Below are 23,538 nucleotides of genomic sequence, written 5' to 3' on the forward strand. Positions count from 1 at the left end.
TTTGCAAAAACAGTGGCTAGTTTGAGGGTGTGTCGTGGGTCGTTAACATTTCCTCAGCCTGGTGGGTGCTGCATATGGCTTATACTGATTATAGAGAGCAGCTCCCTCGTTGGAATCCCTTTGGAGATTCACGAAAAAGGTACTATATAAATGCAATTTTTTATTATTGATAGGAGTAGAATTATTTGTATGATGATGATGATAAGGGTATTGATGCCAACAGTAACAATCATAATAATGATGATAATTTGCACTTCCTGTGAAATTTACGTTTTCCCAGCATGATTTTATTGTTGAAGACCAAGGTCCTTGGCTTTGTGATTCTAGTGGGTGACGCCTCCTTCTGTAACACACACTCTTATGCTCGCACACTCTTCAGTTCCACTAAACGTATAAACATTCGGGGCCTAAGTTTGATCCGTCTTCAAAGTTGAAGTGGCCAATGACAGTCACAGCCAATAATTGTCACAACCAATTTAAAAAATTACACCATTTATTGCTCTTATTTTTTAGTGGGCAACATTTCTACTCGAAGCTAACAATAAAGTGTTGCTTTGGTTAGATTTAGTGCTATAAGATCATCATCAGTCTGGAGAAAAGGGGATTCCAGTTTCAGTAGACTGCTGCTGTGTTGCAGTAAAGGACCGCCTGGCGGAAAGGGTTTGGAACAGCGCAGTTACACAGCAGGGTAGCATAGTGGTAAGGAGCAGGGCTCATAACTGAAAGGTTGCTGGTTCAATTCCCTGCTGAGGCACTGCTGCTGTACCCTTGGGCAAGGTACTTAATCCACAATTGCCTCAGTAAATATCCAGCTGTATAAATGGATAACATTGTAAAGAACTGTAACCTATGTAAGTCGCTTTGGATAAAAGCGTCTGCTAAATGAATAAATGTAAATGTAAATAAAAAAAACTAACTGATGTAAGCTGCTCTGGATAAGAGCATCTGCTAAATGCCAGTAATGTTACTTACTCAGTCCCACCTCAGCCTAGCCACTGTTATGCAGCAGGATATAGCTCAGGGCCTCAGGGGAATCTGTGGGCTTCTATCTTTGTGCCTGCAGTTGTTTAGGAAATAAACCATAACAGGAATAAAAATTGTGAATGAGTTGTATATACAGTATGGAAACTAATGACAAATTATTTATTAAAGATTTCTTGTACATGCGCTGCAGATGTTTGTTTCATGCTCTGTTATTTGTTAATTTTGTGGGTTTATTGCTATTGGCGGACCAAGACTGTGTCCAGCCAGTGTTTAAAAGTTGTGGTATGGTATGATATGTGGCTTTGGAAGAGATGCTTATACTTGAGCTTTTGGTTGTCTGCAGAAACGACTGCTGTCATTCCACACATTGCGCTGAGGTCCTTGTGTGGTAATACGCTTTGAAATGAAGGTTCACTTCCACGACTGCCGTATTACCAGTCCTCAGGGGTGCTCACGGGGGAGGTGTGAAGACATGCAGCACGAAGAAAGAATTGACCCTCGTTAAGGATTGCTTCAATCCCACCCAGCATGTCCCAGTAGCTAAATATGCATCCTGTTGTTTGAATAAAATGGTGTCCTGATTTCCCGAAAAGGGAAGATTGTATCCATCACAGCTTATCCACCGCCAAGAAAAACTAATGAAGAGACGCAATCCCCTGCATGTGGACGGAGGAGGAAACCTAACCTGACCTCCAGCACTAGAGCAGTGAGGAATCGCCCACTTTCTGTCAAGCAAGCGCTGTCCAAAGTCAGGCAGGCAATTTGGGTCATTTGCGTTTTTGCGTTTTCCCCTAGCTACACAAAATTACGGCATGAGACAAAAATAAAATACCCCCTCCCCCAATTAGGTTTCACTTGCAAAGCCATTGGTTCTTCATGCTAGGCATTAATAAGGGAAGACCACCCTTCTCAGGCGATCAAGTTGGAAAAGGCAGTAAAGTATAGCATAATGGACATGTTTACACACTACATACAAAGACATTGCATAGGGGAAGCATTCTCCAGAAATGAAAACATTAGTGACTGAAAAGTATGAAAACAGGATTTGAATGTGGTGTGAAATGAAGGTGTTCCACTATTCTGTCCCAATAGATTTTTTTGGGGAATTTCCCGTCGGGCGGGCAGGGCCCCTACAGAACTGATAAAAAGCCACCTCCTTGTCACACAGAGCTCAGCTGAATGTTTGGGCAACTTGGCACCCGCACTAGCGGGAAAGTCCAGGCTTGTTTGTGTAGCAGCGTTGGCCAAAGCCCACAGCGGTGAGGTGATGTGTCACCATGGTGGTTACGTGACTCGATTGCATTAGGCCACTCTATAGCCAGGACCTCTGAAGGAAACCTTTCGTTGCCAAAACACACAGATGTTTTCAGAGTTTCCTTCCTCTATCTTGAAACAACATTCCATGACTGCATTTGGTTTGATCGGGACATTTCTCGCCTGTTTTAAAGCATTTCTGAAAACTGGTGCTGCTCTTTGGAATATTTGACAGAAGATGTAAAAATCCCTTGTAGTTTTACAAAACTGCAAATGCATTTGCAAAATGTACTTGCTTATTCAAAACTGCGAATACATTCAACAAAAGCATATTACTTTATTCAAAGAATTAATGCAAACATTAATATCTTTTGGGTCAAGAAAATAAAATGTTAATGCCCTGAAATTACTTCACTGAAATTATTTCATCATATATTGCATGTGCATATTTGCAATCATTTACAGTTTTTCTTGATTGTTCAAGCACATTTCTCAAGAATTATTCACCTCATTAAAATAACACCCCCAAAACTAAAACGTTTGCTGAAATGACACATTTCTTTTACAAAATGTATTAATACCAATCTACCAGTCATTTCACTATCACACAATAAATACTATGAGTTTCAACGTGTCGTAGCCAAGCTTGTGCGCATATTTTCTTGCCTTTGCCCCAATTGTGGATACTGTAGTCATATGTAAACGGAAATTAAACATTTACCACCTTAAAGAGAGCTGTATACCTGTTCTCTAAAAGAAAAAAGTAGAAAGAATCCCATTCAACAGAAAGATTTTTCTGTTTGACTGTGCTGATGCTGTTCCTCATGCTGAGAATACCAAAACATAAGGAACACAAAGTCTATTAATAATATACAATACCAAACAGGTAGTAACAAAAACAAAAAAATTATATTACAGGAAAGAAAGCAATTTATATGAAAAAGAACAGGTTCATTCTCTGCTGCATGCTTATGCCACGTAGTTTCATCACGCAGAATAGTTTCCCTTGCAGTACAGTGAGTGAAAATATTGGCAAGACACCTGACAATCTAATGTGAAGATTCCCTGACACTCTGCATTCATCACTTTGAGTAGTTTGTTCATGGGCCTGGTTATCACACTTTAATTTGATGAAAATGAACTCCTTGATGGAGTTAAGAAAGGGAAAACAATGAAAATATAAAGTCGGTTTGCGTGTAACAGTGATGATGTTGCCACACACAAAATTCTCAGCACAGATGCTGTATTGAGGAACGGGTTTCTCAATTTATGTTTCTTTCAGTACTGCAAAATGACACAAAAGTAAATACATAAAGCAACGCAATGTTGCTGTTTATTATACACAACAATGTTACATTATACAAAGCATATATGCAAAAAGTCGACAAAGGTGTTCAACAAGTGTTCCAAACTGTAGTAGTATGGAAGAAAATACAAAAACAGACCCATTTCACTGTAACATAAAGCATCACTTTGCTTTCCAATCTGCATTCTGTTTTGGTCACATCTTACCATCACATCGGATGCCGTCTCTTGCAGTGTAAAAAAAACATCTCACATGCTTTCCTGTTTGTATGCTTAACATTTGCATTTTGTGTGAAAACAGTCAGAAATCCTGCAGCGTTTTGAGGAAACGTGTTGTGGTTGAGGGGTTTGCACTCGCTATTTTGAGAATGTGGAAGGTACTTCAGAAAATGCAAGCAAGCAAATGAGAGAAACTGTAAAAATGAACCGTAAACATGCACCCACGCCAAATCTAAGGGGTGTTTGCCCCTGATACACATCGCGGCAAAAGCAAGCACAAGTGACCAATCTGGATGTTGGAGGACCATTTCTGTCAAACCCGATGTCTCAGGGGAGGAGCCTCCGGGAGGAGGGCTCTTCCTCTCCACCCTGGTTCTTCTGATTCAGCCAATTCGGTCCGATGGTGAAAGTCGCTATCTTACGTGCTTCGCACGGAAATAATTTTTGTTATCACTCTCGTTTTTTATTTCCCCTTGGACTGTGCGTTCTTCCTGTTATTGCATTTGCACAGTTCTTTGCTCTGATGCTGCTGTCAATGTGTCTTATTTGGTTGGCTGAGCTTAATGTTTAGATGTCTTGGATGCTATCCTTTCAGACAGAAGCACAGGATATCCATTAAAATGCAAAAGTGTCATAATCATGTTAGTATAAGGAAAAAAACTAAACAGTTTTTCAGAAACTGCAATATTATAATAGACTATACAACATGGAGACACAATACCCTATCATATACTGTTTTAATACAGGGGTAGTTAACTAATTTATGTATTAAAAAATTTATATAAGTTTTTAGATGACTAGCATCACTATTATCCCTAATGTCTGGAGGGAGGTCATTCCAAAGCCAGGCAACAACAGTAACAAATGCTGTATCTCCAAATGAACTGCTTCTCATACATTGAGAGTTTTGTGTTGATATTAACCTGTACAAACTGTGAATATTATGAACTTCTTGTATTAACCAAGGCATCACTAACCATGCATCCAAAATGAAAATTCAAATATCTACCAAGGCATCACTAACCATGCATCCAAAATGAAAATTCAAATATCTGTTTATTCATAATTTAATAATACATTTATTATCTGTTTTCCAACCCCTCTTTAAAATGCTTATCTATAAATCCATAAAAAAGAGTGGATTTAAGAAAAGATCTGCTGCTATCATGGAAAACAATCTGAATCACAGGTATAACAAAAATATAACAATAATATGGCAGGGTAGTCCAGTGGTAAGAGGCAGGGCTCGTAACTGAGAGGTTGCTGGTTCAATTCCCCGCTGGGGTGCTGCTGTACCCTTGGGTAAGGTGTTTAAACCATAATTACCTCAGTTAATGTCCAGCTGTATAAATGGATCACATGTAAAAATTGTAATCTATGTCTAACCTAAGTTGCTCTGGATAAGATGATAAATGACAATAATGTAATCTACTAATGATACAATATAATATTGTTGATACACAAAGAGGTTTTAGCACATTCTCCTTGTACAGTACATTTCCTGGCTAATCTTATGCCAGTAAAAAAAGAAAAAGGAAGCAACTTACTATTTTTGTAACAAGAATTACAAAATATCTCTTCCTCTGATTATGAGTTATTTTTGGATGTGAATTGAAGGAGATGTCCTACCAACCAATGTGTTCTCACTTCACTCACTGACAAACTGACTGACCGACTAACCAAATAACCAATTAACCGACTCGCTGAGTGACTGAGAGTCATCTTAAATACAGTTATTGTGAAAAACATAACATTGGGCATCTGAGACTGGTTTGTCAATGGAAAACCTCTGGATTTTCCTGGTCAGTCCCAGGACAGATATCTAAAAAAAAGTTGGATTCATGTCCATGTGTGTGCCTCTAAGTGCATGTATTTGTGTGTCTGTGAGTGTGTGTGTTTGCACATGGGTCAGAATGCGTGTGTTTGTGTTTGTGTATGCCTCTTTCACGCACTTGTGTTTGTGGCTGCTTGTGTGTGTGTGTGTTTGTCTGTGAGTGTGTGTGTGTTTGTGTTTGTGCATGTGTCAGAGTGCGTGCGTGCGTGTGCGTGCGTGCGTGTGTGTCAGTAGTTGTGTGCCAAATCGTTTGTCCATTCGCTACGGTGCTGGTGGGAGGAGACATGCACGCAGTGGAAACGAAGCAGATGTCAAAGCCAAGAGAGTCCAGTGCAGCAGTGCCACTTTCTCGGTGTATCTGTGACCCACAGACGACAAGAGACACCCCTGAGTCAGAATGGAGCTTCTCCACTGCAGTCATCTCTCAGCTCTGTTGATTTCCTTGCTGCTCGCTGTCAAAGGTAAAGCAGTTGTCTGCCACCATGGCTGAGTGATACTACTGTACTTTTCATGATTCGTTTTTTTTTTTTTAAATCAGAACGTTTAGTAATAAAGTGTTTGGCTTGTCCTCCTTGATGGTAACTATTTGCATTGCTGAAATTTTCTTAATGCTAGCATATAGACAATGTACATGTAGAGTTCACAGTTCTGTCCTCCTCTGAAAAACAAGTTATATTACATGCAGAGTGAACAAAGGCTATGAAAAAGTACAGTATGGCTCAGGTAATGAGCCTGTTCCAGTATGCATTGCACTCTGTATGATACACTTTGGGAGGCATTTGATCTAACTGCTACAGCTCTTTGTTTTTACCCGTGTGTGAAGAAAACATCCAAGTGTGACAAGGTTTTTAATTCTAAAATGATATTTTCCCCTGTTAAGCATCCGATATCAGGATCACTCCGAAGGATCCTCTGGTCCACCTGGGAGGTGCCATCAACCTCACCTGTGAAACAACCTGTTCCGCCAAACCCCATTGGAGGAGTTTAGACGACGCAGAATACAAGACGCTACAGGAAGGGCAGAAAACTGTTCTTCTCATTGCATCTGCCACCATTCAGCATGAGGGCAAGAAAACGTGCGCGGCCAATTGTGGAAGAAGACAGACATACGTTCAACTCGTAGTCATCTGTAAGAATAATGTCTCTTGCTGCAGATCTGTGAATTTCAATTGTCAGAAGCCGGTGACAAGTGCAAGGTTTCAGATTCATCTTTTGTAGCTTAAACATTCTCCTGTTCTGGTTCTTATTTTCACCAAAAAAAACCCCCCTTTTTTGGCCTTTTCAAAACCTAACTCGATTGTGTTGTAGAAATTTAATGATCCCACGTAAGTGTAAAATATCGATAACAGGACGACACATAGCTCTGGCAGTACTTGGGCTTAGTTTGTAAAAGAATGATCTTTAATATTTTGTTTACTTAAAAAAAAAGTTGTTCAAAGTTTTGAAGGTGACATAGTCCCATTTTTTTTCAGAAATGAGAACATTCTCACTTTAAATCCACCACAGGCAACCACTAAAGGGTGCCATACTCCATTGTTTGTTAGTTTTTCTTAAAAGTAATACTGCAGTTATTTTTAAAATATTATAAACAGGGTCATGCTATCAGCACGTCGTAGTCAGAGAGCTGTTTCATACCAGTCCAAAGAAATCTACAAACCTCGCTGACGTAACACCTACATTTATTTACATTTACATTTACATTTATTCATTTGGCAGACGCTGTTATCTAAAGCGACGTACAGGTGAGGCAGAGTACAACACAAACAAAAGCCATACATGGAGTCACAATTTTAGAAGTGCTGCATGACCAAGTTTTAATAGCATACTCCATACTGTTAAGGAAACACAGAGTTTGACATCACTGTATCAACCATTGCTGATTTCTCTCAGCTTTCCCACAGCCCGTCATGACCACAGACCCTGAGGTCCTCGCACCCGGACAGCCCTTCACCGTCACCTGCTCTTTGAGCCAAGTCTACCCCCAAGGCAGCGTGCTACTGATGTTGTTTCGCGGTGACGAAATTGTGCAGGAATCCAAAGAAAGCACTCCGAGTGATAAATATTTTGATAATTACTTGTTGACTGCTGCTGAACAGACCGGGACCGAGGCTACAGAATACAGATGTGAAGCACAGCTAACAGCCAAGGGTCACAACCTGAAAAAAAATACCACACTGACAATTCAGTTTCCAGGTAACTTAATGTCCTCTACCTGTTGTGATTGTGCATTGCTTTACAACCCATCTCTGTGGCTGTAATGAAGTGGTTGTGATTTACTGAAAATTAGTTATTAACATTAACTACTTCTGTATAAGGTGTGTGTGGGGAAGCAGTGGAAAAACTGATAAGATGATTTCCAGGACACCTGAGTGTAGTAATTCACCTGAATTGCTTCAAAAACATTTGGTTGTGTAAATGAATTAGATGTTAAAAATACATTCCCCTTAATGAAGGTGTCTTCAAAGTGATACATGTTTATTATGCATTATTAACTAGCTTTTCATAAGAAGCTTATTAATCAATTTGTGGATGAGTCCCACTGAAAAGCAACTCCATCAACGCCATCAAACTTTATTGTGTTTACCACAGCGTGGAATATTTTCTGCCTGCATTTTTTTCAGGGTCTCAAGGCTGAGTTAGCTCCAGTGAGATGAATAAAGTAATATTGTATGGGATGTCACTGCATTGCATAGTGTTTGGCTGTGGGCAACAAAGTGATTTGATTGGGTCAAATAAGTCAGTCTGAGTAGAGTAGAATAAACAGTAGAGTCTGTTTTAGCTGTCTGTGACCTTTAAGATGGAACATTGCACACGTCCCCTGTGTGAGACAATGGCGACTGTCCTTGGATCACAGCTTCACTATGTTTCACCAGAGTCATTTCTGAGGGCTTCACAGAGGAAGCTTCTCATTGGGATGGCCATGCAAAAGGAAGAATGGGTCAGACTGGCTGGCTGTAGGAAGCGTTTTCGTCCTTAGCGGAGTCATGAGACGTGACTCCAGCGTGTTAATCTGACTTCTGTCTCATTATCTGATAATGACCTGGGGCTGTGAGAACACAAGGATAAGCAGAGCTCATCCAGCTCTAAATTCATAACCTGTGAGCTACAGTATAACTCTGTCTCCTCTCGTTTTTTCTGCCCTGTTTGTTCTTGAGTGCAGTAGTTACACGTGTTCGCCATATCATTCACTGTTTGTGAGGAGTGAAAAGAAGCAGCCAGTTGAAAGGGAAATCAGTTCTGCCTTTTTGGTTATAAACATCTAAATCACATTTGGAATTCCAGAGCCTCCGACCACACCCGATGTTCCGACAATCCATGAATATAAGACATCACCGGTACAGGCAACCACTGGAGACACCACCACTGAGAGGAGTATGTTTCTTTTTCAGTCATCATGCAATCTCAGCCAGAGATTCTCACAAGTGTCAAGATGTCAAACTTGATTGTTATTTGCATTTTCCCCACATCACATCACCAGATACTCCTCAACAGTTTCATTAGTACATGCAACTCTTCAACTGAACAAGGAAGGAACATAGAGTGCATGGTCTTCTTAGTGATTAGCAGTCTGTTTTGATATCACACAGCCCATGTTGATTTCCTGCGGCTCTTTGCACCTGGTTCCCTGCAGTCCAGCTACTGAATCAAACACCATTCAAATTCACTTGTTTGCCACTTCACTGAGCTGAAACCAACCACTGTCGCCATTTATGCATATTTACAAGTTGAGTACACATTTCTGCAAAGATGTCAGTGTCAAGATAGGGGAATTTAAGCATTTAGAGGCTGACGTATGCATTCTGCACGTATTCCGACACATACCTTGGTTTAGCAGATCTAGTCACATTTTCGGCATCAGAAACTAGCTAGTTAAATAAAAATGTAAAACACCACTGACTTTTTTGGACATTAAAAGAATATCAGTTTTAGAGTATGGGCTTTGGGGGGAACAGACACAATGTTGTCATGCATTCTTGCATGCATTTGGCCCATGAGCTATACTTTATCAACCCCTACTCTAGGAATGAGAAGATGTTCGTTTTATGTTTTGTCTTTTTCACAGGTAGCACTATTGCAAATGCACCAAAGACAACTTCACAAGCTCCAGAGATCGTGACACATGTCACAAGCACAGCAAAACCTCTAATGAAGGTGACCACCACTGAGGCAGCAGTACCTATCAAGGAGATGTCAGCCTCACAGAAAATTGCATTTGATCAGAAGGCTACAACACCTCCGTACAGTAAGGAGGGAAAATCTGCAGGTTAGTCACTTTGTGTTATTATACGGTGAAGCTGAGATCTTTTACAGGACTGCAGGAGTGAGGGTGTGATTCTGGTACAGAAGCGGGAGAGAGGGAGGGAGAGAGGGAGGCACCACCTTCCTCTATTAATATGAAGTATGGTTACATATGGTCACTGGCCTTTATCCTGAATGTGTTCTTTATTTACATTGTAGAAATGGCTAAAATTGTTGGGGAAATTTATATCTCTATACTACTCTGACAAGCAATCATTCATATACATTTCATTCCCATTTCTCCAGTCTTAAAAATATTTTGAAACAACAGATGCCTTTTTGGGTTTTTTTGTGTGACCTGACTGGTGCCTGTGTGTTCCAGCTGGTTCCACCACCATGGTCGCAGTAATTGCTCCACTTTCCTTGGCTACCTTGGCTACCGCATCAGCCATCATAGGGTGGATGATCTGTCGCAGGAGAAAACAGTCTTCTCCAGAACTCCTTCAGACAGCAGATCCAGGTCCACAGACACCTGTGACAGAACAGTAACCTCTCTGCACACCTGCAGAAGCCTCACGTGTAACCAAGCAACACCTCCTCGCTATCACAAAGATCAGGATCTCTAGGATAATATAGTATAAGACAGAAAATTCTTCCACTCTGACAGATTCTATATTCTGAAACATGCAAACCTAATACTGAACTGTGGTACCATTTTAATAGCTTTATCTTTTCAAATGAATATGATAATCAAAATGTTTATTAAACTAGGCAAAATAATGAAGTAAATGTATACTGATAAATGTCAAACATTTATTCTTTATAAATAGTAATTCCATGATATCAGAATGTATTTTGTGAAAGAGCTTTGATGTGTATGCTTTTTCATTGTGTGTGTCTACCTAAATATCATTGTGTGTATATGATTAGGGTAGATTGTGATCTGTTTTCTTGCTATGTGACTGGTGAAAATTTTGAAGTCAATACTTGCATTGTGTATAGACTTATGAATGATGAAATGACATTAATCACAGTCCATTAATATCTTTTATCTGCCAATCCACCATACAGTGTCAAAGTAAATGACAGCTCTGAATAGAATGGGCTACATTACAACTGAATGTGATACTTTTAATTCACTTTTTAATGCACTCAATTTTTAAACTATCAGTATTTGTTTTCTTAAACCTTTCATGCTTGATTGTTACCATCATTTCACTTTGTTTAAATCAGAGGGGAAAAATATATTACTGATAAATGTTCAAAACTAACCACCTTTAGACAACCTGGTTTTGACTGGTAAGTGTGATTTTTTATTGGTCTACCTCTGAGTCCTATCCGCCCCCTCCGCCCCCTTCTCTCTCTCTCTCTCTCTCTCTCTCTCTCTCTCTATCTATCTATCTAGCTCTCTCTCTCTCAACCTCTGCGCATATTGTTGGTTTACTCTAACCAGAGTAAAATCTGTTCAGATTTTAAGCAACGTACCCGTGTTATATTTTGCAACGATACGTAAGTTGAAGGTAAGCGAGTACAACAAAACTTAACATCACAGGCGGCTGGGGCGGCCACACTCACCCATGCATTCTTTCGACCACTCAGGATATACAGTAGATGGCGATAAAACTCCATATTTTTGAACTCTCGAAAAAGCACCATTGAGTAAGACGAAAACAGCTTTCAAACCATTTCCTTTTTTCTACCCGTTTTCTCAATCGACATCCGGTGATCTGTCAAACATGGCAACCTCTCGGTTGGAAATAAATTTCATTAGGCTGTTGTCCCGCTGTGAATCCATCGCCTTGGAGAAACGTGGAGAAACCGAGTGGAGGCTTGAAAAGGTGAGACTGAGAGAACCTTGTTCAGATAAAAACGCGAATTAAAAACCCAAAGGAAAGAACATGCAGACCGGCCGATAGCTAAGACATCCTGTGATGCGAACCGCTAGCTGGATCCGTATATGAACGGATGCAAGCAGCGAAGGACCAGTAGAGGAACTAGCTCACTACCAGGAAGCTAGCCAAACAGAAAACCAGAAAAAAATGTTAAGCGTAGGATTCAGATGGTTAAATGTTACTGAAAAGGTTATGCTAGGGCAGTGTGGGGTAGATGTTGGCAAACTGATCGTGCATCCAGAAGGTTATGATTCGAAACCATGGTCGGACACGGGACTATTTAGCCGAATATCTATCAGATGTATGTAAGTTTTGTAAATTCACCAGGAGGTACTTTGTCAATGAAACGATGCAGGATGCACATCATAACCGTTTTTCTTCTTTTTCTTGTAGTATGTGGGTGCACTGGAAGATATGTTGGTTGGGTTGAAGAGGAGTTCAAGGTAGCCTGTTCTATTTCTGTCTCTTGCAATTAGGTCCAAAGTAGCAAGCAGTTATGTAATTTTTTGTCTGTCAAATAAACTGAATTTTACTTTTTGCCTCTAGCTTGCATAAAATGACTAATTATTCTTTTTCATAACGCCATGTATATAAAACAATGAAAAGGTACACAATGAAAAAAAAACCCATAAACAATAAAACCTACATTAAAAGTTAAACAATGGGTGTTTTGTGGTAGGATTAAGGTAGTTTGTGGGATTACCGTGAGAGTAGGATTGCTATGGTCACAAGGCAAAGCACTGAGAGAAATAATAGCAGCCCAAAGAATACTTAGCCTTTTTCATTTAAAACAGATTTATACTGATTAACATGAAAAAAAATGTCCTGCCCAGCATCTTTCAGTGACTTTTCACTGGTCTGGTTTAATCAGACATCCAGTTCTTTAATTTGATCTGGCGAGATGTTATAAGTGATTGGGAGATGGATGAGTCTTGTCTTCTGTTTTCAAATGGTGGTTGACCAGACCTTAACTCTGTCTGTTTCATAGAGGCCTACTGTGGATATTACAGCATGTGAAGTCTCTGATCAGTAATTTTATCATCTTCACCCCTGAACTTTTTTTTGTCTCCTTTCAGTAAACCTGCACCAGAGGTGTTGACAGACTACAGTCGGAAAGTGGATTTTCTGAAGGGGTTGTTAGAGGCAGAGAAACTGGTTCGATCTATTTGTTTATTTTTGTATTCTCTCAGTCTTAGCAGAGCGTCATTGATAATAGTGTTAATGAAAAAATGTCTTTTCTTTGTGTCACTGCAGGTGGATTGTGACATATTTTTTCCTTTTAAAGTTTCCTTTAGAAAGATCTGTAAGATCTATATTCAATATTATGCCCTTGTTTGTAGTCATCCCCAACAGAGAAGGCTGTAGCCAATGAGCTCCTGGCTCCTGGCCGGACACCCACCATAGCCAATGAGAAGACACCAGTCAGCAAGACGGTCCATGTGCAGAGAAAGGCGCGGTTCACTGGGGAAATGAAGAATGAGCTGATGGGAGCTGTAAGATGCCATTTCCTTCTGTAGCTGTGATTGTAAGAGAGAACAAATTATTACAGCTATCTGGGATGTAGTGTCCCACAGAGGGCAGTGTAGTTCCTACCCCAGGTAGAGATGTTGAACATACTTTATGGCTAAAGTTTCCAAATCCAAATGTCTGTGGAAATGCTTCAAGGCAGTCACCATTTAAGCATCTTACCAAAATGTGACATTGCCAATCTGGTTCCTTGACTTGAAATGATTTTAAATCATTCTGTAATACTCAGTGCATTAATTTTGTAGTATCTTGTGTTCATGCCTTTGCGATTTCCCCTACTGTGGAACGGGGCCTTGGGCCTGCAGTTGCCAACCGAAGCACGTCCTGAATAGGAAATTTAAGGGTGAATTTATTTGGATGGTTTTTCAGTACTGGGTCTGACTGCAAGAGTAATTCAGCTCGTATGACCTAAATGCAATGCCAAAATGTGATCTCCTCTGCTATTTTAAGATACGCTGCCTTAGCAGTGATGTAATACTTTTCAGCTGTACCTGCTCAGGACCCTATTTTTGGCATAACCGGTCTTAATTTGTTTTCCGACAAGTTAAATTTGAATTGTATTTTAGTAGCCACAGTAACAAATGGGACAACTGTGAGTGAATCTGTTTAATTTAATCTTTATCACTTGTATTCCTGTTCTCCACCAGGGGTCATCAAAAGCAGGTAAATAAGCTTCATTAATAGGTTTCATGCACAAAAAAGCATTGTCTGTCTGTCTGAAATCATTATCCTGACACCAATTTTAATATGTTACTGTATGAACTGTGTATAATGCATTTGTCTTTATTTGTAGGATCTGCAGAAAGGCTTGACTTGAGGAAGAGAAAGTAAGTTAATCACATAAAATCTATTAAAACTGGTCATTCAGGGTATCTGTAATATCTCTGTTCTGTGAATAGTGCTGTACACTAGTTTGGGTGGTAGGATAATGTTGTCCCTTTTTTATGAGAAGGATAGCCATGCAACCCGGGTTGCCGGGATACTGGGGCAGAGGGAGGGGTCCGGGCTGGGTGCTGGGGCGCAGGGAAGGGGAGGTTCTGCCGGGACACTGGGGCAGAGGGAGGGGTCAGGGCTGGGTGCTGGGGGGGGGAGGGAGGTGGTGGTTTTGCCGGGATACTGGGGCGGAGGGAGGGGTCAGGGCTGGGTGCTGGGGGGTGGGGGGGTGGTTTTGCCGGGATACTGGGGCGGAGGGAGGGGTCAGGGCTGGGTGCTGGGGGGAAGGGAGGGGGTGGTTTTGCCGGGATGCTGGGGCGGAGGGAGGGGTCAGGGCTGGGTGCTGGAGGTGAGGGAGGGGGTGGTTTTGCCGGGATACTGGGGCGGAGGGAGGGGTCAGGGCTGGGTGCTGGGGGGGAGGGAGGTGGTGGTTTTGCCAGGATGCTGGGGCGGAGGGAGGGGTCAGGGCTGGGTGCTGGGGGGGGGGGGGGGGGGGGGTGGTTTTGCCGGGATACTGGGGCGGAGGGAGGGGTCAGGGCTGGGCGCTGGGGGGGAGGGAGGTGGTGGTTTTGCCGGGATACTGGGGCGGAGGGAGGGGTCAGGGCTGGGTGCTGGGGGGGAGGGAGGGGGTGGTTTTGCCGGGATACTGGGGCGGAGTGGGGGGTCAGGGCTGGGTGCTGGGGGGGGTGGTTTTGCCGGGATGCTGGGGCGGAGGGAGGGGTCAGGGCTGGGCGCTGGGGGGGAGGGAGGTGGTGGTTTTGCCGGGATACTGGGGCGGAGGGAGGGGTCAGGGCTGGGTGCTGGGGAGGGGGGGGGGGGTGGTTTTGCCGGGATGCTGGGGCGGAGGGAGGGGTCAGGGCTGGGTGCTGGGGGGGGGGGTGGTTTTGCCGGGATGCTGGGGCGGAGGGAGGGGTCAGGGCTGGGTGCTGGGGGGGAGGTAGGGGGTGGTTTTGCCGGGATGCTATGGCGGAGGGAGGGGTCAGGGCTGGGTGCTGTGTGTGAGCTCACTCCCTCCCCTCTGCAGGGGCCTGCTGCTGGACGAGAGGCAGTCGGTGGCAGAGCTGGACGCTGTGCTCCAGCAGCACCACCTCCTCCAGGAGAAGCTGGCCGAGGACATGCTGAACCTCGCCCGCAACCTCAAGAACAACTCGCTGGCCACACAGGGAATCATCAGGCAGGACAACCAGGTGAGGGGTAACAGGTGAGGGGTGAAAGGTAAAAGCTCAGGTGTTAGTATGGAGTTGTGGGCCCCTGATGCACTGTGGGGTATGTGGAGGTCTGTGCAGAGTTGGGGGAGCTTGGTGCCCTGTCTGAAGTGCCACAGCCAGCAGCAACATCGAAGCCAGCATGTGGAGATCAGTCTTTATCCTGTTAATGTACATTAGGTATGAATAAATGAATGTGAGTTTAAGTTCTGTGTCAGTCAAAATTTAACCTTTTTATTCAGTGTAAACTATACACAGCATTGATGTTCTCCTTCCTGTCATTCAAACTGTGCATTACTTGTCAAAATCCATGCATCATCTGATATGTCCCCTAGGGGGCAGCAGAGTAACACAAGTACCACCTTGGCATTGATGGAATGTCTTAAGCAGGCTTGTCTAGCAATTGCTTTGAAGTGGAAAAAAATTGCTCCGTCTTAAAGATGTATTTCAAACATTTGATAAATGATGCAGTTATAGGTGTTCATCCAAGATTTGCAGCATTTATTGTGATATTCCCAGAATTTTTACAAAACCCTAAAAAAAGAACAATTTGCTCCTTAATGTGAAAATGAGCATATTATAAAAAGGAGCAGGAATGTGTGCAGGGAGACAGCACAAGTCAGCATTCACTGAAAAATGTCCAGTTTTCTCAAAACGAGATTCACTATGCGGTCGCCATCCTGGCCTTTGTAATTTTCAGTTTTTCGCTCCTCATCGTGGCTGCCCCCCGCCCCCTTCCCTGTTGCAGACCCTCAACCACTCCATGAGGCAGGCGGACACCAATTTCGAGAAGCTGAAGACGGAGGCCGACCGCCTGGAGCAGCACGCCAAGAAGTCGGTCAACTGGTTCCTCTGGCTGATGCTGATCTTGGTCTGCTTCATCTTCATCAGCACCATCCTCTTCATCAGGCTGTTCCCCAGACTCAGATGATAAAGCGGACCCCCCTGCCAGGCCCCTGCGTTGCGGGTCGCTCCTGCCCCGGGAATGGAGCGAAGGAGGCCGTGGGCGGGACCAGAAATGAGTAATGACCTCAATCTTGATCCGTGCGCTGCCTGGGAGCAGAGACGGCGCAGCGGCTTGACTCTGTGATTAGGATTTAGGTCTGATTGATTGACTCATAGCATCAGTAATCGCATTTCCCCGTCTGCGCGTTTGACGAGCAGGAACCTGACAGGTCAGCTGCACAGCTGGACCTCGACTCTCGAAGACATCTGGACGTCTGATTGGATCGTTTGCGTTTGGCCAACATTCCTTAGATAATTCTCCATAGATAACTCTTAACTCCACGTTTCCATTCTTGTGTGTAAGGTCACCAGTGTATGTGGATTTGTCATGTGAATTGCTGCTCTTGCTGAGCATACATTATTGGTTTGTTTGAGCTTGGTTAAGCCCTAGTGGCCTCTCTTGAAGGTTGGCATTGATGGCAAGTCGGTGAATGACCCAGGGTCTCAACATTGCAGGCTATTTATAGACCCCTGACTTGTTCTTTTAGCTTGTGTTGCGATAGACTTCTACAATGACTTGTTTTTTGTGCAGTTGTCTGGTCCTTTGATGGTCACTGGTGGAGCCGAGTTGTTGAAGAAGGCAGTGGTTTTTGCATGAGCTTATCAACACATTCATAGCACCTCGCAGTCTTCCAGCAAATGCAAGCCTGCAGCGCCCCCTGGTGGTCAGGAAGATACAGGCGTTCTGTGGGCCGTTCAGCACCAAAGTGGCAAGCAGGTGTTCCAATGCATCTCTAAATAGTAAAACTGTTTGACCTGTCAGGCGGGAGTCACACCCCTGACTGTCATAGATGCATAGTACATAGAGCCAGGGTAGCTCTTAGAAATTTTAGTAAATTTTTCTTTAAGCACATGTTTCCCTTAGCATGGTGCCTGTGATCCCTCTCCACACACACCGCCCTGCTTATAATCTCACCACTGGGCAGCTGCCATGTGTGTAGATGGAATCACTTGTACCTTCAATGTTGTGTTAACAGTGCATATCTCAACTGTGGAATTTCCATGGTCATAGGTCAGGGGTCATGCGCTCCTAAGCATGTCTCGACGTAGCATGATATTGTGTTGATTTGGTTTTTTTGATATGTGATCTCCTTTTTGAAAGTCTGGATTAATGTGAATTGTGAATTTGTATGAGTACAGACAATAAGGAATAGGTATGAAGACTTTTCCATCCCACTCTACAGGTCTAACTGCTGTGTCCTGTGTCTCCTTGAAACTAACTGTAAATCGGGTAGTGAAAACTTCTAAACAATGTGTTGTAATATAAGACTTTCCTATTTTATTATTAAATAACTTAAATATTTAAGTAAAATTAAATATTAAATGAAATCACCAACTTGTGATGTGTCTTTTAATTTATTATGTATCTACATTAGTCATACTTGTGGTGATGCTCGGTTGTAATCGGATTGATTGTTGTTGACAACGTGGCTCCAAATCTCTCATTAGGCTTGTCGTAGCATTTGGAATTAATTCAGGTAGCCTAATTCTTTGGCTGGGCTTCTGTAGGGTTTTGTATAGCCTATGGTTATGTATCTATTTTTCCCATTTTTTTTATAAAGAGAGAAATTAATGTTCATTAAACTTGAATGTCAGAAGTGTGTTGAAACCTGCCATTATCGTATTAATCATTGGGTGAGTCAGAGTCATTGAGTGATATGTTTTCATGTGGTACTGTTTTTGCCAATGTTTGCTCATACACTGCTGTACATCTGAGGTGGTGAACCAGAAGTCAAAGTTTGTTTTAATGTTTATTCATTCCTTTTTGATGTCAGCAACATGCTATTTGATATCAAGACGTTCACCACGCATTGCAGCTCTTTGATGTTCACTGCGAATACTTTTTTGGTTGGCATCAATGACTTTGATAGCAACATTTCACCTCCTTCGATATGTTGACGTGTTGACATAGCAAATAGCCAGTTGCTAATATCCAATGGCAATGAGCAAATGTCAGTACCTTGACATTATGGCTCCCAAATGGCTCAGTCAGGAAGGGGCTTGTTTTGAGTTCAGGCTGAGTGCTATGGCCTGGGTTTAGTCCAAGGAGTGTCAGCTGAACGTGACCGCGGGTGCGCAGAAGCAGAACAAAATGGCGTCCTCCCGCCAGAGTAGAGGTGAGTAAGTCGATGGGTCAATGGAGTAGCGCCTATCCTCCAATTGGTGGCCACTTCAGTATGGTGCATTGTGGGACTTGTAGTGTGAAAAGTAGCCTTTGGCTGTGTTCGAACGTATCGTAGCATTGCATTTACCTTACTTCAGTGATCTTGCCTGAAGTTATTGTAGTATAATGAGCAATTGGAAATTCCAAATCAGGGTTGCATAAGGGGGAAACGGCATTAAAAAGCTGACTTGTCAGAGCGGGACAGTCACAGAACATGATACACCCTAATGACCTACTGTTTACCTTCCCCTGTATTCCCTTCTCTCATTGATCCTGGCTGCAGCTCCAGCATAGCCACAAACCACAAACTGCCTCTTTCAGGTTGCTGGCTTTGGACTCATACCTTTGTATCATAGCCCTGAAGTCTAAACATTTCACACAGTCAATAGAGATATTTTAAAACAACAGCCCTTCTGCGGGTTTGTAGCTAAAGCGTTTCGAGGGTTGACTTTAACGTTCTTTGTCTTTTTAGGAGCTACTTCAGCCAATTCACGCTGGAATTAAATTATTTGATTAAATTATTGTTTTTTTTTTTCGTGCCCAACAATTTTTGAACATCTTTAAGAACAGCAGCAGTAAGAAATTAAACTGTATATCATTTACAAAAGAGACATTCTAAATGACCTAAGCCTAAGTGAAGAACAATACTGGTTACACAAAACAACTTAATGGAAGGAAGGACCTACTCAGATTAATGTCCTTACTGTCAGCACTTCTGTACCCCATCCTTGAAAAAATGCCATTACTAACGCTGGTGGATAGGAAGAGCACTTGGGTAAATTTGTGTCGAACCTCATCATGCCCTCCTCCCAGGAGGCATTGCCTCTGTCAGATAACTCCGTGACCCCCCGAACCAGAATTCCTTTCCCATGATCTATATGTAGATGAAAAGCCATTTCTCACGCATCCAGTGGCGGCAGTTTGACAGCGGATCACCATTGACCTGGGGTAACCCCCCGGTAATCCATCTAAAAGGACGGGACCGGGGCTTTTGAATCCTCTGCTCTTGGAGTTTTTATTCATGACTTCCTCTTCCCATGCAGTGTAAGGGGAGTGGCGTGTTTTGATCGATCTGAAGCTGTTTCCTCTGCAGGCCCAGCCCTTGCTTGCTTTGATTGAACACATTGGGTATGGCTGAAAACAAGTATGTTGAGAAAGAGCAGAGTCTGTTTGCCCAGCTTTTTCAACCTACATATATCTTTGGAGACAGTTTCTGTAGCAGCCATCAGCATGCATTTTCGACTATAAACAAGAATCCCGTAGCAACATTGCACAACTAGCCAGCAGCCGCTTTAATGACTGCAGGTTGAAGATTCAAATGACGCAGGAGATCTGAATGCTGGTCAGGCAGTGTAAGATTTTCACACATTCAGCAAGTGATTATACCCAAACAGGCAGGTTTTTAATTCCATCAGACAGGCTGTATGATTTTCAGAGTCCATCTGAAACCCAGCCACCTGAGTGTCTGTAAGACATAGACACCCGTGTTTCCTACTATCTCCAGGGTTCTTACTAAACCCTTAACAGGTTAAGACACGGCCATTCATCAATCACTGCAGTACTAGGTGGAATGGCAAAGGAATGTAGACTCCAGTACAGACTGTCCCTCAAGCTTTGATGTGTAAAAGCTGAGTCATATTTCTTCATGTTTCAGCTTTTTTATCCTGTCATCAGAACCCTGTTTGTTCCTTTTTATACAGTGGAAATGCAAGATCCCCTCCATGAAGTGTCACACCCATCTTTGCCCTCAGGGGGCATCAGCAGGAGGTTCAGTGTTACCCCAAGGAAGCACAGGGGGTTACACAGTGCCTAGAAACTGGGGGTAGGCCTGTGGATTGATCTCAATTTGCTTTGACGTCGGGCATATTTTTTTCTTTACAATTTGGATTTGATGAGTTTGGAAAAACCTATGTTCATACAAATTTGATTTAATTTATGAAATTTATTGGATGTTGGAAGGTGTTAGTTGATCCAAGGATTGGATCCGTAATATCATATAACAAATACATCATGACCAGTAACTGTATTACATCAATTATTTCAGAAAATATTTAATCAGTGGCCTAATAATGACTAGAATCTATGTTAACAATTTGGCAAGAAATATGAATATGTGGCATGAATCATGCAGGCGCAATGTAACAATATTGTGGAGAGTACATTTTGTTCTGACTTTTGTTCTGAGATTTACCTTCATGAAATGGCAAGAAGATGTTTTAATCTTATTTTAAAATGGATTTATTTCAATGTTGCATTTTTTGGTATTCAAATGTACATACCTGATCTAAATGAGTTAATATTCATGTAATTGAATATAGAGCCCATGGTATGATTATATATGGTATGATGATGTCCTGACAAAATTACAAATTATAAATATTGTCTGGCTGTCATACATGTATGTAAATGGTCTGTGACTGGTGAATTAACCTTGAGAGTAACTTGACATTATTGTCAGCTGAAAGCATTTATAATAGATTTAAAAACAAAAACAGATGCTGCCTTCAACCTAAACACCAATCAAAATACAACACTGCGAAATGAATAAATGCAATGTAATAAATGTAAATGTAAGAGCACTGTTACCTTGGGCAGAGAGGCAGAGATTGTCACAGATCAGGGTATGACTCTGTCTGAACATTTTTTCCCTTTTTCTGTTGTTTTGTTGTTTTGTTGTCTCATTCGATCTCGGAAATCAATACCTGAGTCTGCGGGAAGTTTGACACGCTTTGTTTTGATATTGCCTGCTGGGATCCTGGGATCGGATGTCAGAGGAGAGAAACGGCGATGCCGGCGTGAGCACACCCAACAGAGCGCACGTTTGTCCCGATGCTCATTGGCTGATTTTCACCCCGTGTTTCTGAGAGTGTAGGCCCCAGCAGGGAGCCCGGCAGAGAGGCGGAAGGTTGAGGGGCCTCCCGCCACTTCTTGCACCTCACATCGCCTTCAGGCACTTTGATGGGCAGCTCACGGCTTCTGTCAGGGCTCCCTGTCAGCAGGGGGTCTAATCTCTGAGGGCGGGGCGGGGCAGACAGCGGCGTCGATGAGCGCGGGCCAGAGCAGCAGGCACAGATGCTGCTTATAGGGCTGGAAAAACTGTTTGTCTCACTCTTCATTAGCGCGCAGTCTGAGTTTGAGCCTCCAGAGACTGTACCCGCTGCAGGGTCTGGATTACCTGGCAACACCTCGTCTGTCCATCGAACCGCTTCACCTTTGCTGGAAACCAGGTCGAGACTGGAAAACAGAGTTCGTCATCATGACTGTGCCGTGATGTGTTATGCCCTGAAGATACCTCAGCTACTTTATGACGGTGGCTTTCAAAACAAAAACGAAAAATAAAAATCAAGTTGAGAACACCTAATGTAATACATAGCCTACACAATCTGCATGACCAAACTAGCATTCAAGCTTTTTATTTTAATCTCAAAACAAATGTCAGTGCTGTAAAAACACCTGGCATTTGCTGGGAAATTGAAGTGATTCATGCTGAAAGGAAGTGCGAAGAGGTTGCTGGAGCCTCGGTGTAACAGAGAAGGGACTCGCCGTATAGTGCATGGTGTATCATATGTAGACATGGCAGAAGTCCAGCGCAGCGTGAGGCCGGATCTTTGGCTCGCCGCTCGATGCGGGTCTTCAGGGCTCGCCTTCGGGGAGCTGGCAGCATGTTCTGTCAAATGCGGGCGGGTCTCCTTGGCTACAGACAGGAGGGCGGGGTCAGCTCAGGACGTTCGGAGCCAGCTCTGTCTCTGCGCAGCCAGCCAGGTGCGAATATGTGAGCCTTCTGCAAGAAGTGCCCAGTTTCAGAAAACATTATGCAGGCCTTAAGCAGAGAGCACTTCTTTTTTTCTCCCTCCTTCTCTCTCTTTCTCTCTGACCCTCTCCCTGTCTCTCTCTTTCCCTTGCTCTCTTTTCCCTTCAGCAAGTTCACTGCCGTGATCATGTCATTTTTAGATCAAACACAGTGAACATGATCATCTAGTGAGCTGTAGTGAGCTGACATACAGCTAACTGATGATTTTTCTCCCTGATTTTTTTGATTGATTGTTGTCACTGAGGAGACTCTTACTTTAATTAAATCTTTGTTATTGTAAGTTTGTCAGACTAAAGGCTATGTATTTTTGTCTTGCCCTTCTTAGAGGCAGCTCAACATTCTTTGCTTTCTATTACAGTACTCTGTAAAGTCACACCAATAAAACACAACTAGAATTTCATTTGAGGAGGGAGAAGAGATGAGGATACTTTGATATCTATGGCATACTTCCTGAACTTTCAGATCACTGATCATGAAGTTGATTTTGACCCATTCTTGGCCTGCCTTGCCTGACAGTGATACATACAGGGGTGGGACTCCAGTACGAGTGGCATTATTCACATGTTCATGTTTCATTCATAAAAAAAACAACATTACTCAAGAAGCCATAAATTCATTGATTGCCTGTCAGTCAATAAGTCAAGGAGCGAAGGACACAGGCAGTTCTGCGACCTCTTAGCTGTGGCCAGAGCATCAATAGCTGGCTACAAATTAGCAGACAATCCTGTGTGAGTATGTGGCTCTTCTGACAACTTTACCTCCTCCAAGATAACACACAAGTTACCTTTTTCAATTGATTTACCCCAGAGTTACTGTTGTGGAGCTTGGGACTGGTTACCAAACCCAGGACTTGCAGGATCAGAATCTACCTGCACACCAAAACTAGCCATTGTGTCAACAGAACCATAAGACATAATGTTGTTGCCGCAATGTTCTCAAAGGGGCTGGTGGCTGCGCACCAGGGGTTTTTAGAAAGTACTCTGGCACATTTGATTTGACTGTTGTGGGTAGTGTGATGAAGAGGAGACTGCGGAGAAGCCTGCAGGAGGACAAAGCATGATCTGCCCAGGGCATGATCGGCACACGCGCTGTGTCATAATCATAATCACGCACAGATTATCTGACAATCTGCGCTGAACTCTTGCTGACCAGCAGGCCAGGGAACA

General features: G+C 42.8%; 2 protein-coding genes and 1 non-coding gene across 3 annotated transcripts; all 3 read left to right on the plus strand.

Annotated features, from left to right (window-relative positions):
• The first annotated feature begins 5,941 nt into the window (after nucleotides 1–5,941).
• On the plus strand, nucleotides 5,942–10,602 carry LOC118796003 (vascular cell adhesion protein 1-like). Its single transcript, XM_036554837.1, has 6 exons — nucleotides 5,942–6,057; nucleotides 6,477–6,725; nucleotides 7,487–7,789; nucleotides 8,879–8,968; nucleotides 9,660–9,860; nucleotides 10,218–10,602. Exons 1-6 carry the CDS (start codon nucleotides 5,994–5,996, stop codon nucleotides 10,382–10,384), a joined length of 1,074 nt encoding a protein of 357 aa, XP_036410730.1. The 5' UTR covers nucleotides 5,942–5,993; the 3' UTR covers nucleotides 10,385–10,602.
• Nucleotides 10,603–10,935: 333 nt separating this feature from the next.
• On the plus strand, nucleotides 10,936–17,367 carry LOC118795412 (vesicle transport protein USE1-like). Its single transcript, XM_036553871.1, has 9 exons — nucleotides 10,936–10,957; nucleotides 11,486–11,673; nucleotides 12,121–12,170; nucleotides 12,804–12,882; nucleotides 13,068–13,220; nucleotides 13,902–13,917; nucleotides 14,048–14,081; nucleotides 15,212–15,374; nucleotides 16,141–17,367. The coding sequence occupies exons 1-9, from the start codon at nucleotides 10,936–10,938 to the stop codon at nucleotides 16,321–16,323; spliced, it is 888 nt and encodes a 295-aa protein (XP_036409764.1). The 3' UTR covers nucleotides 16,324–17,367.
• LOC118796186 lies at nucleotides 16,902–16,977 on the plus strand. Its single transcript, XR_005005866.1, has one exon. It is a non-coding gene; the product is annotated as a small nucleolar RNA SNORD66 (small nucleolar RNA).
• Nucleotides 17,368–23,538: the final 6,171 nt, after the last annotated feature.

Source organism: Megalops cyprinoides, chromosome 20 (assembly GCF_013368585.1).
Source record: "Megalops cyprinoides isolate fMegCyp1 chromosome 20, fMegCyp1.pri, whole genome shotgun sequence".
NCBI lineage: Eukaryota > Metazoa > Chordata > Actinopteri > Elopiformes > Megalopidae > Megalops > Megalops cyprinoides.

Coding starts and splice junctions, on each gene's coding strand:
- LOC118796003 (XM_036554837.1), top strand. CDS start 5,994: ATGGAGCTTCTCCACTGCAGTCATCTCTCAGCTCTGTTGATTTCCTTG. Junction 6,726..7,486: donor CGTTCAACTCGTAGTCATCT/GTAAGAATAATG, acceptor GATTTCTCTCAG/CTTTCCCACAGCCCGTCATG. Junction 8,969..9,659: donor AGACACCACCACTGAGAGGA/GTATGTTTCTTT, acceptor TCTTTTTCACAG/GTAGCACTATTGCAAATGCA.
- LOC118795412 (XM_036553871.1), top strand. CDS start 10,936: ATGGGCTACATTACAACTGAAT. Junction 11,674..12,120: donor CCGAGTGGAGGCTTGAAAAG/GTGAGACTGAGA, acceptor TTTTTCTTGTAG/TATGTGGGTGCACTGGAAGA. Junction 14,082..15,211: donor CTTGACTTGAGGAAGAGAAA/GTAAGTTAATCA, acceptor TCCCCTCTGCAG/GGGCCTGCTGCTGGACGAGA.